General features: G+C 41.7%; 1 protein-coding gene across 7 annotated transcripts in view; it reads right to left on the minus strand.

Moving 5' to 3' along the window:
* ntrk3b (neurotrophic tyrosine kinase, receptor, type 3b) overlaps positions 1-14,043 on the minus strand; it is a 224,984-nt gene extending 210,941 nt beyond the window's left edge. For 3 of the 7 annotated variants that reach the window (XM_035942507.2, XM_035942506.2, XM_055011935.1), the window contains exon 1: positions 13,353-14,043. In XM_035942507.2, the coding sequence (XP_035798400.1) occupies positions 13,353-13,594 (242 nt within the window). In that variant the 5' untranslated portion in view covers positions 13,595-14,043. The remainder of the gene's footprint in view (positions 1-13,352) is intronic. The other 4 variants (XM_035942508.2, XM_023297334.3, XM_023297333.3 and 1 more) reach the window with 2 other exon arrangements.
* Between the last annotated feature and the right edge of the window lie 1,561 nt (positions 14,044-15,604).

A 15,604-nucleotide genomic window follows, 5' to 3' on the forward strand; every position in this document is an offset into this window, starting at 1 on the left:
AGCAGCAGAGATGGAACTGGGGGGAGACAGAGCTCAAGGTTGTTGAATATTTGATTTGTTTGCTATTTCTCTTCCAGCTTCCATTTAAGTAACGGCATATCTCAGACAATCCCACACACACACACACACACACACACACACACACACACTCTGTTTTACACACATACACACTCAGTATTTTATCAAAATGATGGTCCGTGAGCCCAATCCTAATCTGTCCAGCCAGACAGGGTAACCTAAGGACACATTTCATCAGTCTACCTCTAGACATAAAGCCTTGGCACTTCTTTGTGCATGTTTGACAACTGCTACTGAATATACCATGAGTTATACACAAGGATGGATTACTGAACAGGCCTACCTGGCAAAGGCAAAAGGGCTGGGGGTGTCAGGGGACCCCATTCCAGAGCCTCTGACTGAAGTTGCTGTTTACTTTTCTTGTTGGGAAGTCAATTAAATGGCCACAAAACAGATGCAAACCCACTATGGAGATGAGCATAGCAACCACAAAGACACACAAAATTGTTTCAAAGAAACAAAAAATAACTGTCAAGACAAAAATTAATTTAAACAAAAGCGAAAATTACTACAAAGCAATGCAAAATGACCACAATATCTGATAATCAAAGATCTACAAAAACCATTAAGAGATGTGAGATGGCGACAAATAGCAAAAAAAAAACTACCAAGATACATAAAATTAATAGTAAGAGACACAAAACAAGCACAAAGACTCATAAAAAAACTAGAAGTAAGCTGCAAAACAACTACAAAGTGAAACAGACACATGAAATGGCTACAAATAAGATGTAGAAACAAACTACAGTGAGACACAAAATTACTTCAAGGAAAAGCAAAGCAACTACAAAATGATGCAAAAATGACTACATAGAGAGAAAATGACTTCAAAGAAATGAAATCAAAAACTACAAAGACACATAAAATGATGTCAAGGACACACACATTGACTTCAAAGACCAAAATGACTATTAGGGGAAGCGAGATAACAAATCTGACAAAAAGACAACTACAAAGACACATAAAGTTACCATGAACAGATACAAAACCAGAACAAAGAGACACAAAACAACTACAACTGAGATGCAAAGCAATTAAAAGGAAACAAAATACCCAGAAAGAAATGCAAAATGACCACAAATAAGATGCAAAACTGCAGAGACTAAATGACTACTAATGAGATGCAAAAGAACTACAACAACAAATGTAACAACCACAAAGAAACCCCAAATCACTTCAAAGAAAAGCAAAACCACTACAAAGCAACACAAAAAATGACCACAAAGACACACAAAATGACTGCAAATTAAATGCAAAGCAACTACAAAGACTGAAAGACTCAGAATGAAGAAATGCAAAATAACTACAAATGACAGGGCAGCCATCTTGTGTGTCTCTCTGGGTGTCTGGCTTCAGTGTAGGAGGTGGGCCTTAATCCATCCACCTATATGTCAGAATGTATTAAAAGTGGATTAATTATTTAGGGAAAAAAATGATCAAGACCCTTCAGCCACTTCAACCAGACAGAAAGCTGCACAGCACTGACACTCTGTCTCCTCTGTGAAATACCTGGAGGGGAACAAGTTGATCTTTCCAGTAACAATAAACACATTAGTGATGCTTGACAGGTGATGGCTTCCTCTGGAAATAAGAAATCTCTTCAGTTCACAGTGTCAAACGTAGACAGCTGCCACCGCAAGTCACTTCTCTTGACTGACATTCCGTCCAGTTTCTCCATCAACGTCTCATCACAGAAGATGTAACCGTTTTCCACACGGACGCTACTTTAGCCAAAGCACCAGATTAGTTTGATTCCCAATGGTGCCACTCCTGCTAGTAATGTATGCAGTCCTGGTTGTTGTTGTTGTTGTTTCGCTGTTGACTCCACTGACATTGACTCGCATAATGTGGGGGCCTCATGTTATTAATAAATTATACACCAACCTCTGCTTCATGATGTGCATGAAATACGGGATGATGAAATTTGGCGAAATCTCTTGTGTCCTGATTATGGCTACATGAGGTCAAAATTTGTCAGAAGTTTGTTACTGATTTAACTTCAAATTTAAATCACATTATTATTATTTTTGGTGTAAACATGAATCATTCAGAAAAAGACACTAAACATACTTCACTTACTTTGCACCAAGGTAGGTTTATTTTCTGTCTAGGAGTTCATTTGTGCAAGAATGATTTCCACTTGTATATAGATAGATGGAGGCCATTTACAATCCCAGCTGTTAATGCAAATATAATGCCACATATAAAATTAATCTTGCAAAAGGAAATCTTATGTAATCTAACAATTTGAACAAACATCTTTATGTTAAACCCTCTGCTCCCACGCGCTCCTTCATCCCTAAAGAACATCTGAGTCACAGCAGCAGCTACAACAATGTGTCCATTCGGCTTGATCAACAATGCAATACTCACTCCCAATTCATTTTATATTTTTGGTATGCAACCAAATAACATTAATTCCCACATTACTGAGCAAATAACAAAGGGCAAATTTCTGAGCCACAGCTTCCCGAACAAATCCTCCTTCCATTCTTTTTACAGTTCATTTCAGTGACGTTTCGTCATATAGGGAAAAACAAAGATAGTTTTTAATTAGCTATTTTTATACAGAAATAAACAAAAACCATCAACATCACTGCATTAAAAAGCCTGCAGGAAAATATGTCAGCAATGATGTAAGCTTCAGAAACATCTCAAGAGCTAGAAAACCACAACATATACAAAAATTATATTTATTTGGCAGAAGTATAACTGGAGATTATCTTGTTTGATACCACTTTTTCTGAAGTTGAAGCTACAAGCAACTGGTGAACCTTACCTGAGCGTAAAGACCAGAAAAGGGGGGAACAGCTATCCTGGGTCTGTCTGAGCAAAATACATCTACCAGCATCCTAAAGCTCACAAAGTAACATGTATCTAATTTAGTTAATGGGTACAAAAATGTGTTTGTAAAATTAACAATTGGGGTGGAGAGGAGGGTGACATAGAGCGGGGGTTCCTCCCCTAGCAAATTTTGAGCATCAATCACTTAATTTTCTGCAATATGATGTTCTTTTGAACATAAATTTGTGCCTTTTCTGAATCAATTCATGGTAGAAATGTGTTTTTCTTTCTAAAAGAAAGAAAGAAAGTTATCACTGTGCAGCCCACCTGCATATCAATTGTTCTTATTTAATATTATCCTGCTGAGTCAACACACACATACAGACATGACTGACTGTTCTGTCCTCATGTGTGTCTTTCGTTTGGGGCTGTTAAATGCATTAGCACATCTTTTAATGTCAATGATAAATTAAGTAATCCAAATTAATTTATAAAGCCGTGAACTTTAATAGCTCAGCGTGTGTTTTAGAAAGATTTCTGCTCATGTTCAATGATTTAGTTTGACAGAAAGGATTCAGTGGATGCATGAGCTCCTACTTCATATTTTGGGAGTACTCTGAGTCACCGGACGTATTCTGCAGGTGCAACTTTTCCATTTCTCCTCCCCATCCACTGTCTGTGTGGTACCATTTTAAAAATCCCCTTGACTATGGGAAACAACACCCTCGGAGCAGCAACTTACTACACAAAAAATTTCAGGTAGTGCTGCAGATTTGGATCATAAAGCAGCCCTGCGACTTTTTTTTTGTGTGGGGGGGGGGGATTATCCATTTTATCCATTTAAGCAGACATTGCTTGTCTCCCTGCATTGAAATATTTCACCAAAACAATTCCACCATTACGATTTTGCTGGAACGCTGCTGCTGACTTTTCTCCCCTTATAGCAGATAATGAGGTCCAGTCAGACCATTCTGTGCTGCCGAACGGTCTGACATCTGAAGTCCATGTGTTCTAAATAGCAAGGGGCTCCTAATCACTGTTTCCTCTACAGCTGTGGTCTTACGTGCAGAACAGAGGAAGCCTGAAAGAAAAACAGAGCCACTGGGTTCATACGGCGGGATGGAAAATGAAAAATAAAGGCTATATGTTTTATAAGCTTCAAGAAGAGAGCACATTAGAGGAGGGAGATAGATGTGTAAGAGGACGTGATTCAGCAGTAGGAGAGCGTGATGTCAGGTACTTCTTAAAACGATGAGTTTCTAAGTCTGAGAGCGAAGACGGAGAGTGACTGTGATATTCTGATTGGAGTAGCAAGGTCATTGCAGCAACAGGGAGCCAGTAGGAAGGGGAGCAGAGTCTCAGTGGACCATTTACTTTTAATGTGTTCTCATCTGCCTCCACACAAAGCTCTGTCAGGGTCTTAAAAACCCCTCCTGGTCCTCTCGTCTCCTGTGCGGCCAGCGAGTCCTCGGCTCGCTGAGAGTAATCAGTGAGTACGGCTGAATGGCCTGCCAGGTCCATAATATTTTGATGTAGTGCAAAACGCCCCGATACTTCACAGAACAGAGCGAATACAGATATCAGACCATCACAGGCAATCAATAAATAGAGGCTGCTGTGGTGATCAATGCTGAAATACTGTATATGGCTTACAGCTTTCTGGGAAATATGAATGCACATTTGTGCTGCAGTGCTTTATTTTGTCTTCACCGCCGATGATGTTAAACAGCCGGAATTGCAGAGCTATTAATTCATTGTGAGAGTTTACCACCCAAACATCCGCGCACATATTGCCTCAAACAGATCTCACTCGCTTGTACAGATGGAAAACTGATGGACGGATGAGGGCAGAAAAGGACGGTTCGCTGCTCTCTTATCTGAGTAAAGTACCGCTTTGCTTTGTCAGGACAAATAAAACACAAAGCAAGTATTTTTCAAGTTTTAAAAGAAAGATTTTTTCAGTTCCTTGCTTGCTAAAATCGATGCCCTTGAAATGTGATAAAATAATAGGAAAAAAAAAATCTAAGAGTAGCCTAGTGCAAAGCTGGGATGAGACTCAGCCACCAAGTGACACTGACAAGCAGCCATTTGAGGTCACTCAAGCCACATTTTGATGCAGGAAATTACAAGCAATCCAGGACTGCAGACGAGGGAGATATGCGCAGCGATGAACAATCTGTTTCTGAATGCAGAACTTTGTAAACATAAAGGTTTCCTTTTTTTTCACAAGAGGGAACGGTGCTGAATAGCATCCATCAACATGCACACCGTGTAGGACAACATGGCTGAAGCTCAGTGAGAGCCGAGACAGCTGCATTATTCACACAGCTCTGCCAGTCATCGCTGACATGGAGGACAGTGGGGTGACTCATCCTACTTGATAATACATGATGATTGATGTTTTTTGAAACACTAAACATCCCACATGAATAATAAGCAGGAGCCTTATTAGGGGCCGGGAGAGAAAGGAGAAAGGTGGGGTTTTTAACGGCCGTGATGTCCAGTGGGAGTCGACATGCGGTGATGGACGCTGCGAGGGTCAGACGTACATCCTCACCTGGGAGGAGGTTATCTCTGAGGAAATTAATGGTGTGTGTGTGTCTGTGAGAGAGACGGACGGGCAGAGGAAAACACTGAGAGGGGAGAGAGAAAGAGATTGAGAGCAGAAAAGAGCATTTCCAAGCCACCACCATCGCACAAACGCCTAACACTATGAATCACCCATCAATATCAAGCAGAAGAAGGAATTAGCTATAATGCTGCTTTCAGTGGGACTTTACTAAGCCTGCAGATACCACGTTTAAACGTGATTAACTGTAATAAAGCTTCAGTAATGCTCATGTTACCTGATTAGTCATAAGACTGACTAGTCTTGTGTTCACAAGTTGATATCTTAGAGCAGCAGGTACTTGATAAGTGGTCCTTACAAGTGAGCAATTGCACAGCACATGAGGTATAAAAAACCCTGCATGAAGAGTGCATGTAAACAGATGTAAATTGATTAACAGTGCGCGAGGGAAACATTTCAGTTGCGCTTATTTTACATTTTTGATGCCACCATGGAACAAATTACACTTCAAATAGGTAGATACATGATTTTTTTTGCTTCCTTCAATCTCTCATTTTTGACATGATAAACTGTTGCACACAGTAGTGACAATGACTCATAATCTGCTGTATGAAAGCAGAAGCTCAACTAAATGTCAACAAAAAGCCCCTGGAATGCTGCTGCTGCAAGGCTTTAAAGGGTTTTTTCTAATCCTGGCTGAAACAGCAGAGCCTTCAGTATTTTTCACCCCTCTATCCTCAATGCATCTTTTGATTGTTAAAGTGGGGGAAGGTGCCTCATTAGTATGCATCTTTTAAGGCGCGAGGTCTGCCTGCAGATGCGGGAGCTGAGGTGGTGGGGGCGTGGGAGAAGCTGGGTCAGTCACATGGCCGAGTCTTCTCACAGCATCCCTGCATGCAGAGGATCCCAACGAAAGCGGCGCTCTCTCCTCCTAATTCTCAGATGGCAGCCGTGACCTACTTTCCACAAAGACAGGCTCATGCAAACTTGATGATATGCTTATAACAGAGGAGCCCGACGTGCACCGCCCGAGGTGAGCCTCGCAATGCGGAGGCGGCAGGGGGTCTGTATGCTTGGGACCAACTGGCAGGAAGTGTGTTCGCAACTCTGTCCTGTGTGGTTAAACAACGTTAGTAGCGATGATGCTTGATGCAGCATGGGAGTGAGGGTACAACCAGGTTCTTTAAGGTTGACAGGATCACCTGAAGCCCAAAGGCAAACAGCTTCAAGACGTTTCATAGTTTAAGACGGGATAGTAATTAATTAATGAATCTGAACAGCTCTGTTCTGAAGCTACAGTGACAGATATACAAAATGTCCTCTGTGCTGCATCTATCCTGCAGCTACTGTACTTTCGTTGAGTGCTGCAGCCATTGGTTTTAAAATATTGGAGCTATTTTGGTAGCTGAGTGGGCAGATTGCAACCTCTTAAATCAAATACCTTTCCACTTACTACCAACCATTCTTTACAACTTGCAAATGCTACAAAAGCGAGGCACTATATTGAATGTCAGTAATGCTTTTGGAGCAGAACAAATACAGTCCACAGCTCTGAGTTTTTTTTTTTTCTTTCGAGCATGATGGAGTTCTGCTCAAAAATTAATTTTATTATTTTGATCAGTGGCTTTGGTATCTGTAGCAAAACTCGAGTATCACATGAGCACTAATCTAAAGAAGAAGTCAAATGTAGGCCAGTCATATTCAAAAGTCAATTAATTAAGCATTTTCCAAAGAGCTGCACTCAAATAATGAGAAACAGTGCAGCTGCAGAGCAGTAACAGAGTGATTTTGGATTTATGTACTTAGAATGAAAGCAGATATCCAAGGCGGATAATAGACAGGAGTAATGCTCGGAGCTACATTCTTTGTATGCAGCTAACAAAGGGTAAGCGAGGTTTAGGTAGACTTTGTTTGTGCCTTCAAATGATGCTAGCGCACCGGAACCTGGAGATCACACAAAAAAAGCCCCAGCAGGCTTGTAAAAACATCTCACCCCTAAAGAGGGAGAGAAAAAAAATCAATAATGTGATAACCACAAAGCGAAATATCAAGATGACAAAGAAAAATAAATCAAGATGACAAACAGATTCAGGTGAGCTGGGCAACAGAAAGTCAGACTTCAAAACTTCACAAAACTCAGCGGAGATGAGAACAAAGACAAAGAAATGAATAAAGAAGAGGAGGGAGGCAGCGGGGAGATAAATATATTTGCAGCAAGGAGGGGAAGACAGAAGTGTCTGAGTGAGGAGGAAGGAGTGTGAGAAGGTTCAACACTTTGCACATCCAGCTGACATCCCGTATTAAAGGGTGGTACAAAACACCTCCGACTGGCTTCCAGCTCACTGCGCCAGAAAACCTTGGAAGTCATTGCTTATTTTCCAAAGAGATACAAAGCAAAAAAAAAAAAATTAATTTTGACAAAATCCAAGCCTTCTATATTCTACAAGTGTTTATTACCAAATAGGCTAGATTATATTTTAAACCTGTCAAAAAATTCTTTTGGTTTCCTTCTGTGCTTTTTTTTTTTTTTTTTTGTCTTTTTAAAATTGAATTTCAGCTGCTATGTGATGAATGCTCCTTTACACTGAGTCCCAAGGCTCAAAAATAAACGTAGCAAGAAATATATCAGCCACAACTGCACGGTAATTATGGGTGGTACACAAAATTCATGGTTGGTTATGTACCTCAGTCACGGGTTGGTACGTTTTCAGAGAAACCATCAAAAGCTGCATAAATTAACATTTTTCTCATTATTTTTAAAAAATGAAAACAGACTGATCGGCCATAATTCTTACTGTAACAGATAAACCACTCGAATGCTGCAAACTGTCAATATGAAAAGTCGCTGAGCAATTTATCCTCAAGTAGAAAAGAAATCAAATAACAAAATGCCCATTAAGACAAGTGCTGCAGAATCCAACATGTAGAACTGACAAACAACTGGTGTGCTCCCAAAATGTTCCAGACAAAATTTAGGCCTTGTAAGATTTGTTGTTGGTCTTGTACTAAATGTCCTGCACCACTACATGAGTACGTTAGTTGATTTCCCGATGATTAAAATCCAAACCTTTGGCACATTTTCCTGTAGCTCGAGGTTAAAGGGGCTCCACCAATCAGCTTACTTGTGACAAAGACTACTAATCAGCCACTGAGACTTATTTAGGCCAGTTGTGTAAGGCCCTCTAGCTCTGCAGGAGGAGACAGGCATTTAGGAAAGGTCTAATGAAAGGCAGTGTGGAGTTGCATTTTGGGTAATGTAGGTTCTAGGTGCTCCTGTTTCAACCATGTTTCACTGAAGGCCTCTAACTAAAGGAGTGCCCTTTGAAATACATGATACATTCAACAATAAATACTCCACTTTTGGCAACAGCTTCAGTGACGTTCTAAAAACATTCACATGCCAAGTCCCATTCAGAAGCCTTACGCAAGCCTGCTATAGCAGATATTTGTATTTTTGCTTGCTATAGGCTGCCATCACACACATCCAGTATGTGGGCTGCACATGGCTTATAAGAGGAAAAGAAAATGCTGAATTTATATCATGCAGTAATGCTCGGTGTCTGAATCGGGGGACACTTGCCACCCACACAGGTCACCTGAGTGGACCTTGGAAACATTCCTGCATGAAACAGGTTTCTTTGGCAGCCTCAGCAAGCTGCCTTCATGTGAAATGTGCACTTAAAGGTTTCTTAAGATCGATAGGTTAAAGTGAAGCTGTGCTGTTCTAAGATCTGAAAAAAAAGAACTTTCAAGAAAACGGAGTAACTTGTACTCACCCAAACGTATTAGGCAATTGCTGGTGAAATAAGCAGCCGGTATAACAGAGCAGGAACGAATGGACAACATGTTTTAGCTTCATTCCAAAGTATGACATTTGAAAGAGACACTTTCTGAAAGTAAAAGATTCATCAATGTAAATACAGAATTATGATTTAGTTTTTTAAACGAAAGCTGAAGTCCTTGGAAATGAGAACACACAGACTTTAATAGAGTGGATGATCAAGATTTTAAAGATATTAAGCGATAAACTTCAAGCCGTAGTTGGCACAGCAGATAAACAGTAAACCGTTTAAGAGTGTGGGACTCTCGGTTTGTTTGCAGATAAACAGATGGCAATTTTACAATCCACATAAATCTCTTTGATTGAAGAAAGAGTTGACATTAAAGAAGCTAAAGCCACAATACTTTCAGCAGAGACTTCTTGTTTCAAAGGCAACCAGAGGACGCCTGTTTTCTCACGTTAACATTAAAAGAGAACATGACTGCCTGCAGTAAAAACCACATTTAGTATGTGCATCTGAATGACATCATAAGACATCAAGACAAGTGTGAAATTTATGCAAAAAAATACATTTTCTCCTTCATCTTTTCCATGAAAAATTGAGGTATTTTAAGTGCTGTAATTAGATCAGACGTTGCTTCTTTGATTTTCACTTCTCCACGAAAAAAAATTTCTTTGTGACATCACAGCTTAACCGCCAATCACAGTTCAATATGCAACCCACACAAGTGTGACATGGAAGCTGGAAATCTAATTGAGAATGGATGTTTCAGTAAAGTAGAAAATATCTAATCTAGAAACCAAAACATATTGACATAATTAATAATTCAGTGTTTTTTAAATAAACAATAAGTAGCATGTTTTTGTGCGAAAACACATATCAGGTGCACAATATGAATCAAAGCATGTGTTTTATATTCCTTACAACATGTCTAAAGAGGACCTTAAAATAATACTTACATAATATAAATCCCTGATATGGTGATGATAATAAAGTATTAAATTGCCCATAATGTCCATATTAAAGCAATGCACCTGTTTTGGGAAGTTCTGAGACTTTATCTATTTAATCCAGATGTTTATGTGAAGGTAAGTGCACGGAAAATTGTAAAGTGCTACACTTTCATTCTGCAGTCAGGTGCATGTAATTATCTACAAAATTCTGATTCCACCGAAGATCTGGTTAAAGCTGCTTTCAGGGCTTAGTAGTTTCAGTTTTTATGTTAGTGAAACTGAGACTACAGACAAGTCCTGGAAAAATGCCATTGTATTGCAATTTTATTGGTGTTCTATAAGAATAACAGCAAACTGACAGGTTGACTATTATCACACGATACGAGATGTTTCTTCACACTTTGACTTCCACCGTCACAAACCGATTTTCCTCAGCAGACATTTTGACATGTTAAAGCAGGACCAAAAAAAAGCACACAAGTGGAAATAAAAGCATCAACAATGAGCCAGTTCCATTCTGTGTCTTTGCAGTGTGAACAACACCACGACCTTCCTGAAGTGGAAGGCAGCCATCATTAATGTGACTGACACCTGTGCCTATTCTGCAGTGACAAGTTAAAATGTCTGCCGCTGAATGGAACAATCAGCTTAAGAGCACCAGAGACGGGGAGGCTGCAGGGCTGGTGTTTCTCTAAGTGCACGTTGGAGACGTTTAGCGGTTGACGGCGCAGTAATGACTGTACAGATTGGTCCAACACTTCAGCCTCCTCATACAAACCTGGCTGACACAAAAAAAGCAAACAAAATGAGGCAAAAACGTCATCACCAGAGGTGGAAACACTGATTGGATTCTGAAAACAAACGCGCACCTGCGCTCAGAGCGCCAAGCTTACACACACCCGTCGAATGCTTCAGCTGCTCTCAGAAAACCTTTTTTTTTCCCCCAAGTATCACAGCACGGCCTTATCTTATCCACTTCAAGCAGTGATGCCTCTTGTGATGAATTTCTAATGTGAGAGAACTGGAAAACTATTATCTGGACTTGGCAGTTTTCTTTGGCTGGCCAATCACCGCCTGCACCCCTCCACAGTTCCTGCTCTCACTTTCTGACTCCATAAATTGTCCCCGTCTCTTTCTGTGCATTTCTTCAGATGAATGAAACAGACTTCTTGCATCTTCCACCTCACAAAGAGAGAGGATCAAGGACTATTTGTACTGCATGCAGTCTCAGTCTCTCACTGCTCTGTATTACTATGGATACCGATTATTCTTTTTGAAGAGCTTGTCTTCTGGCCAGATAATAAATTAGCATCGTGCAATAAGCTTCTTCTAATCTGATACGTGTTAGCAGAGATGCTGCATGTGATTGCGTGCTACTGTTTTTTCGCCAAATGAGCCCATTATTATGCTTTTACACCTGATAATCACTAAATATTGAGCAGCTGATTAGATAAATAATAAATCAGCTGTATGAGTGTATAGATAAAACAGGTGCGGATGTCACATTGACCAGTACAGCCTCTGATCAGCTGTCATTGAGCTGCTTGTGCTGCTGGCTGGAGGTTGCCATCCATGCTGAGCAGCAATAAAAAAAAAAAAAAAGAAAAAAGAAAAAGAGCCTGCTGCTGGCGAGGGGCCATGAAATGCTCAATTAGTCCTGGGTCAGTTGCATTAGGTTGTCTCAAAGGCAAAAAAGGCAATCAGTGTGTGACTTTGTGCTGCATTTGGGCATTTTTAACTGAAAATCTAAGAGGTGGCTGGTGTCGGTGGATGACGGGAGGGAGATATATGAGCTGATAGTGAATGGAGCAGGTTCCACAAAGAGGAAATCACTGCACGTGGGTCACCCCACGGGGTCACGCTAATCACCAACAGCGTGACCTCTGACCTTTCCTGTTCTTTGCTTTTAAAGCTGCTCAGCTCCAAACCTGCTGCTCACTGGGACCAGAGGAGGGGGGAGAAGTCTCCCTGATAAACCAGTCACGTAAATGACTCCTGTGTTCTACAGAGAGCACTTGATTCCCAGAATATAGAGGGTACCAGGCTACCCTCTAGTGGCACAAGGAGGCGATGAACCGTGTCACAGAATAAGTTGTTGTCTGCCTCAGACGGATAAAGGGTAAACGGGATACCAAAACTGATGGGAGGAAAAAGTCCTTTGTGTGCGTAAGATGAGGCGGAGGAAGCCATGCGGGGAATTCCAGTGCGTTAACGGGAGATGTTTACTTTATATGCAAATCAGCCTCATCGACACCAGAGGTCTTATTTTAAGGCCCGAGCTCGGCTTTTCTTTCTTTCTTTTTTTTTTTCCCTCCCCTGACTTTTCAAGAAAGAAAGCTTTGATGTTGGCAGGAAGGATCGATGCCAAGGAAAGAGCGAGAGGAGAGAGAGGGGGAGGGAGGGAGGATGCAGAATGAAAATGTACTTCTGGGGGTGTGTGGGTGTGGGGGGTGTGGGGGGGTGGATAGTCTGCCGTCATCATCTGTTTTATAAAAACCCCGGAGAGGGGAGAATGAAAAGGGAAAAAAAAGCCACAAGTGACGGTTTTCCCATCGTCCCCGCCGCGCACCGCATCATCTGGACATAACAGGGCTAAAGTTTGCTCGGGTCTCTCCTCACAGGATGCGGGGCTCTCAAAAATGTAACTACTTGACCTTTACTGCACCATTTATTTCTGTTTCATTTAGCACAATCTGTCGGAGCAGTTGCTTGTGAGACGAGGACGGGAAGTCGTGGCGAATGCGCGATCCGAAGCTTCTCCGCAACATCCCCTCATCTGTGGTTCCCCAGCCGTGTAGGCCTGAGGTGCTGCTGTTGCGGAGGAGCAACTTTGGGGGGGGGGGGGGGGGGGGGAGGGGGGGGGGGGCACGGTAGAAATAAGAGGAGAGGGGGAAATTACACTGCTGAGTCTCAAGAGCAAAAGGAGCAAGTTGCAAAGGCTGCGAATGATTAGTGTCAGTGCGCACGGAGAGGCGGCGTAAGCGCATTCCCCCTCCATCCAGAGGCGGTTATCTAAGATGGTGTGATCATGAGAAGAAAAAAAAAGGGTACTTGGGAGAAGTGTGAAAAGTGTCAGAATGCAAAAATACACACCAACAAGTCAGATCAGTGCAAAGAAAGCGGCAACCAGGGGCTGAGATGTATTAATGATTCACAAACGCGCCACACAAATCCGCAGCTACTTACATAGTGGTGATGTTTTTGAATAACTCCGCTATGTCAACGCTGGTCCCATTGCTCCCAGTATCTTGCAGGGCGAGTAACGGGAAAAACCTGCCGTTGTCGGACTTATTGCAATAGATCTCTGTTTGAGAGCAGCTGCAGGTCGGCGGGCAGTCCAGCATGGAGCTCAGATAGTCCTGGAAAACACTCATCAGAAACAAAACCCTCCACCAGCAAATCCGGATCGAATGAAACCATAGATCCATGTCTCCGGGCGAAGTGGGGAGGAGGGGATACAGAAAGAGGTCCCGATGTCCTCTGGGTTCGAACAAAAACGAAGAGAAGAGGCGAGGAGGAGAGTGGGAGGAAGGAAGGAAGAAGGAGGAGGACGGTCGGTGCGTCTGTACAGATGATGCTCTATGCGAGCGGTTCTGCCGTGGATGGATGCTGTAGTGTCCTTGCGCGTCAGAGATTGGGTGAAGGGGAGGAGGAGGAGGAGAGGGGGGAGGTAAAAAAAATAAAATAATAAAAAAAAATGAGAGAAAAGACACAACCCTCCAAAAAATAAATAAACAACACAAAAAATCAAAAATAAGAAAGCGAAACGGTGCGAGCTTCCATTCGCCGTGTCAGCCTCAGATTCATGGTGTTCCCCGGAATGCCGAGCCGCTGCTGCCGTCGTCTCTCTCCGAGCAGGACCAGGACGACTGGCTGAAGAGCGGAGACACCAGAGGAGAAGTTGGAGCATCAAGTCCCTCCTACCGGCTACAGTCGTACTGACACCTGCAGAAACTGCATGCAGTCAACAGTGATTGCAGCCACACTACGCATGTAGGGACTGTTCAGTACACAGCAGCATCACCTAATTCAAATATTGAAAATAAACTCATTAACAGGCCAGATTAAAAGACAAACCAACAAGTAGACTCATTTGTTTTAGCCTCTGTAACCCATATTTCTCACAGCTGCAGAAAAAAGATGCAAAAGGTGCCATAATTACCATGACATTATTGTTGTGTTTTTAATTGATTTTCATAATTATGTAATGTTTTGTATGAGAGTCATGCTTGGAATCAGCAGTGGGAGATTTATTTAAAGATTCCCTCCAGGCATGTCTTTAAGAATAGGCTAGATGCTACACTTTTTAATCATTATTTGTCTCGGTTGTTTTTATATTTGGAAGGGGGAAAAAAGCAATTACTTTGTTAAAAATAATTACAATTACATCTACACCTGGGCTGCACAGTGGAGTGGTGGTTAGCCCTTTCGCCTCGCGGCTAGAATATCCCTGGTTCGTGTTCCAGCCTCCCTGGATTTTTCTGCATGGAGTTTGCCTGTTCTCACTGTGCATGTGTGGGTTTTCTCCAGGTACTTTGGCTTCCTCCCATAGTCCAAAAACATATGCAGATTAATTGGTAACTCTACATTTTCTGTAGGCGTTAATGTGAGTGTGATTGTTTGTCTGTATATGTAGCCCTGCCATAGACTGGTGACCCTAAATCAACTGGGATAGACTCCAGCCACCCCACGACCCTAATGAGGATTAAGCAGTGTATAGATAATGGATGGATGGGCATCTATGCTGCTTCTCTCAGTGAAAAAATCTGAATACGAACATAATTCAAGCTGAAATACTTAAGGCCTCTTAAAGTTCATGGTCAGATTATAGGTGAGTTCAGAGAAACTTCAACCAGAAAATACCATGTTCAGTGTCAAACTCTGGACATGCATTATTCTACAGCTCCAACATATGGACCACAACACAGTTTTGAGTGGCAGACGTCTTTAAAGGATAACTCCAGTTTATTTTAGCCAGGGGTAATATCCATTAATGTGGCTACTGTGGCTCTAAACACCATGCTAATTTTGCACTCTCCACCTCTACTGTAGACATTTGGGGAATTCTTGGACTTGAACAAAACAGCATGAAAGCAGCGGGGAGCTAGTATAAGCTCCCTGCAGCATTCCTGATGTTACATTAATTATTTTAAACATTTCTTTTCAAGTCTTATCAAAGGTAAACAAAGAAATTAGCAGGATGGAATGGCCATTTTGCTAACTAAAGGCCAGTTCATGTTTTCTGCGTCTGCATGTTCATGTGCAGCCCCAAATTTGTGACACCCATGGACTCTCCACACTGCCATCACAATGACTGTGCATGCAACACAAAGACAAATGGTGCTTATAACGATTGCTTGCTGTAGGGAGAGGCTGCTCCACACTTTATAAACAATATTTAATAAGTTGTGACTGACATAGTCGACTGTTGGACATAG

This window comes from Amphiprion ocellaris, chromosome 1 (assembly GCF_022539595.1).
Source record: "Amphiprion ocellaris isolate individual 3 ecotype Okinawa chromosome 1, ASM2253959v1, whole genome shotgun sequence".
Taxonomy (NCBI): domain Eukaryota; kingdom Metazoa; phylum Chordata; class Actinopteri; family Pomacentridae; genus Amphiprion; species Amphiprion ocellaris.